Genomic DNA, 4,626 nt, shown 5'->3' on the forward strand with positions numbered 1-4,626 from the left:
GAGCGATGCTGCCCCCCACAGGTCGACCGAGGAAGCGCAGTTCCGTTCTCTGCTTTAACTTCTGCTTAAATTGGAAACTGTCCCCAAACAGCGTTCAGCTCGGTCCAGTTTGCCCTAGTACTGGTTCACACTGGTTTCAGATTCATTCAGATTGGATCCAAACTGGTTCAGCCCAGATGTAATCTGCATCAGCCACTCTGACTCCAGACTGATGCTACTAGTTTCAGTCCAGTTTATATGGGTCAAAATTATCTCAGGTTGATTAAACTGGTTCCACTCGCGGTTTTGGTCAGATTCAGTGCTGCTGCTGTGGAGATGAAAACCTCTTTCTGGTTCCGTTTGGTCCTGTTTGAGCAGACCTGAGTTGGATGAAGTTGCCCGACTTCCTGTTCCGCCATCAAACTGCTCCTGGGTGTCATGGCATCACGATTCTAACAGTTCAAATTGTTTATTGGGGAACTGTACAAACTCCAATCTAAAGACAAACTATAAGAAACTCACAGAAGTCCTTCTGGCAATTGCTAAGAAATGCATTACAACATTACAAATGTAAATGAGACGCCCCCCTTCCAGCTCAACTGTGGCTTAGTGAGATCAATAGCTGTGTGACCCTTGAAAAAATAACTTACTGGATGCAGAATAGAAGTAAGACTACTAAATATGGCAACCATTTTTAAGGTATGCAAAACCCACCTGCACGTTGGATTGACTGATCTTCCTGTAATGGAGATGGACTCACAGGATCTGTGAGCGATACTGATCACCACATCTCTGATTCAGACATTTTTATTTAATTATCGTAAATGCATCTTACTTTAGGTTTATGTCTCATTGTTTGAATTTTGCTTGATCCTGAACCAATTTTGTCTTGTAATGAGCGCGCACAACGCCTCAGTGGAGTTATGAACGATGGACAGGCTGAATAGGAGGAAGAGTCTAAAGGCGTGCCTTTTAAAAAAAACCTGCTGCCGGGTCTGGACCGTCCGGTTCTGATCCAGAAAGACGCTAAGAAAGTTTAAACTTTATTTTGAATTTATTGAGTCACAGAGACAGAACCACAGCAGAGTGGACCGGGCCTCGACCTGACCATGCACAGCAGCAGAACCAGGATGGAGGTTCTCCTGCCTCCAGTCCAGTTCTACTGGGAACTTCAGGGCGGCGTCACCAGGAAGAACCGGCTGACCCATCAGAACCAGGTGCAGATCCACGAGGGAACAGAACCACTGGTAGAGTACGTCTGTTTCTGATGCTGTGATGATCTGGACCGCTGGAGGAGTCAGAACCGGACCAGTGGAGGACGCAGTCTCCTCCTGATATTTGACCCGATGTCTCTCTGAGGTCACAAGGAAGCAGAGGCTCCTCCAATGACCTTCAACCAGAGCCGTGACATCACCACCATCTGGACCCAGAACAGCTGATCTCAGTGCATGTAACCTAAGGTTCTGATGGTTCTGTAGAACAGGAGCAGAGTCGGATGCAGCGCTGCAGAAAAGCTTTTATTTTGTTTGCTGGCTGAAGGAAACAGAACATCGTAGAACATTATGAATATATGATCTCTCAAAATTACAGCAAAATAAGGAGCTGGAGTATCAGATACCCGACTCCAGAACTACGACCCAGAACTCTGACAGAACCGAGTCACTGCAGCGGCGACGCTCGGTACCGCGGGCCTCAGGTGCATAGAAACCTCCGGGCCGGCCCCCAGGTAAAATTCTGATCGAGGCGGCAGGAGGCAGCGTGTTCCTCAGGTGAAGGCCGGGTCCATCAGAACCAGACCAAGGCAGAACGTGAGGCGGGTCGGGGGTCAGACCGATCCGATCCAGTTCGGTCCAGGGAAAGAAGCAGCGGGACGTCGACAAGTCCAGAGAAGGTCCAGAATACCGGCCGGGTCTGAGCTTCAGGAGCAGAACAAACCGAGGACCCGGTTCCACCGGTTCACACAGACAAAACTGGTTCCACACCAGTTTACACCAATCCAACTTAAATGGTTTCTACTTTTGATCAAACCAGTCTCTGAGTGTTGGGTGGAAACTGGTTTGAAACCAGTGTACACCAGAATCAAACAGAATTAGACTGGACAACTGTAAAGCGGTTTCAGACTTTGTTCCACTGCATTCACAACAATCTAGTCTCAAACCAGATTAAGTCAGCATGATATGTGTTTTAAGATGGTTTCCCATGAGTGTAAACTGGTTCCAGGTCTGTTCACATTGGCTTTAGTTTGATCTGCTTCCAGATCCCTTTGGACCCGTTTACACTGGGTTCAAACAAGTTGAAATCAGTCTGAGATTAGATTGTTTTCAGACCGGTTACCACTGGCCTGTGATCAGTGTGAACCGGTCTCAGACTACTTCAAACTGGTTTAATCTGGTTTCAAACTAGACTAGCTATTTGCTTTGGTGGAATCAAAAGGTTGTCAGACTGGTGCAAACCAGTTCGTCTGAAACTGGACTCAGAACCGCGTCCCCGTCCCGTACTTTGGCCTAAAGAGAACAGAATCAGAAAGTGAAAGCGAGTGCAGCGAGGGGGTTCAGGGGTCAGGGGTCAGTGGAGGACTGGATCGTTCCCGTCGGCCCAAATGTCCTCAAGGTGACGTCACACGGCTGGGAGGGGGCGGGGCTTCGTCCTCGCCTCCTCGGGTTCTGACCCGGCTCAGTCGAAGGGGCTGAAGTCCCTCTCCAGGTTCTCGGACTCGTCGTCGTCAGAGAAGAAGTCGTCCTCATCGATGTCGTCTTCGTCGTAGTCTTCGTGCCACTCAGGAACGTACTCTTCGTCGTACTCGTCATCATCGTCCTCCACCTCCTCGCCACCCTCCTCGCCGTTGTACGTGTTGTTGTCCGAATCTCCAGAGTCCGACCCGCGGTTGGACTTGGACTTGGACCTGAAGGAAAACACAGGTGAGACACACCTGGCCCTCACCTGTATCTGATTAATTCCTGCATCAGAACCAATCAGATGCAGGAAGCGTCTGATTGGTTCTCTAAATGTCTGAAACTGATCTGGGATCAGACCCCATCCTATCTGAGATACAGGGACAGGTGAGGACAGGTGAAGGTCAGGTGAGGGACAGGTGAGGGTCAGGTGAGGGACAGGTGAGGACAGGTGAAGGACAGGTGAGGGACAGGTCAGGGACAGGTGAGGACAAGTGAGGGAAAGGTGAAGGTCAGGTGAGGGACAGGTGAAAGAAGTGAAGGTCAGGTGAGGACAGGTGAGGGACAGGTGAAAGACAAGTGAAGGTCAGGTGAGGGACAGGTGAAAGAAGTGAAGGACAGGTGAGGACAAGTGAGGGAAAGGTGAAGGACAGGTGAGGGACAGGTGAAAGACAGGTGAGGGACAGGTGAGGGACAGGTGAAAGACAAAGTGAAGGCCAGGTGAGGACAGGTGAAAGACAAGTGAAGGACAGGTGAAAGAAGTGAAGGACAGGTGAGGACAGGTGAGGGACAGGTGAAAGACAAGTGAAGGTCAAGTGAGGATAGGTGAAAGAAGTGAAGGACAGGTGAGGACAGGTGAAAGACAAGTGAAGGTCAAGTGAGGACAGGTGAGGGACAGGTGTGTCCAGGTCCAGCACTGACCCCTTGTTGGTGTCCGTGTGGTTGGACAGGCTGGACGCCTGCGTGGTCTCGGGCTCCTGGCCGCTCTTGGTCTGGTAGCCGACCCTGAAGTCCTGGACCAGAAACACATCACGGAGTCAGACTGGAGAGTTCACACTGGAAACTGGTTTAAACTGGACTACCAGTGACTCTGGATCAAACTGGATTCATTTTGAAGTTTTAGAGGTCATGGGTTCCAAGATGGCGGCCTGACAGCAGCAGCCAATCCCTGAAGCTCCTGAAACCATTTGTAATAGATCTGCAGGATTTCAACCTGAACTCTCCCGACTCCCTCTGGGTGGCGCCACGGCTGCCTGGAGTCGGACCCGAGACCAGGGACTAAACCGGTTTACCACAGGTCATATTAATCCGGTTCCAGGTGGTTTTAATCTGGATTAAAGTGTTTCCTGCGGTTCGGTGGTTCTGGACAGGCACCTGGGTGGAGTGCTGCAGGATGGCCAGCAGGCGCTCCTGGATGCGGCGGATCAGCTCCAGGCCCGTGTTCAGATGTTCTGGTTTGAGCAGCCGGACGCAAGAGGCCAGGTCAGTGCACTGCAGCAGCGTCTCCTCTGAACACAGAAACCAGTAAACCCAGTTAGACCAGTGAGGCCTGTGGCTGTGCTGGTGGCTGAGGCCAGGTCTCACCCAGCAGGATCTGCAGGGCGTTGGTGTGGAGGTCCAGCGCCTCCGTCTGCTGCTCCATCACGTCCATCTTCTCCGTCTCCTGGTTGTAGTAGCTGTAGACGCAGGAGTAGGCCAGCACCTGCAGACACAGAGCAGGGCATAGTTGGCGCGCCGCTCAGCGCTCCTCAGGCCAACAGGAAGAGGAAGCTACCTTTCTGGCCTGAGCCAGGACTTTACAGGCGTCGATGACGAAGGTCAGCGACTTCATCTGCAGAGCCTCGTTGATGGACGACACCTTGCTCTCCAGGCCGACGGCAAAGTCCTGAAGCACAAACAAAACTTCCAGATCTGTCTGGAGCAGTGGTCCCCAACCCCAGGTCCACGGACCGGTACCGGGCCGCGCAAGAAATAA

The 4,626-nt window shown here is 51.5% G+C and overlaps 1 protein-coding gene across 4 annotated transcripts in view; it reads right to left on the minus strand.

The window, feature by feature from the left end:
• Nucleotides 1-1,477: 1,477 nt before the first annotated feature.
• Nucleotides 1,478-4,626, minus strand: part of LOC103130869 (cullin-9) — an 11,085-nt gene continuing 7,936 nt past the window's right edge. Inside the window, exons 18-22 of one of the 4 annotated variants that reach the window (XM_007542382.2) lie at nt 4,426-4,536; nt 4,236-4,353; nt 4,026-4,159; nt 3,573-3,664; nt 1,478-2,881 (exon numbers count right to left, since the gene is read on the minus strand). In XM_007542382.2, the coding sequence (XP_007542444.1) occupies nt 2,653-2,881; nt 3,573-3,664; nt 4,026-4,159; nt 4,236-4,353; nt 4,426-4,536 (684 nt within the window). In that variant the 3' untranslated portion in view covers nt 1,478-2,652. The other 3 variants (XM_007542383.2, XM_016666245.1, XM_016666246.1) reach the window with 3 other exon arrangements.

Source organism: Poecilia formosa, unplaced genomic scaffold (assembly GCF_000485575.1).
Source record: "Poecilia formosa unplaced genomic scaffold, Poecilia_formosa-5.1.2 Scaffold686, whole genome shotgun sequence".
NCBI lineage: Eukaryota > Metazoa > Chordata > Actinopteri > Cyprinodontiformes > Poeciliidae > Poecilia > Poecilia formosa.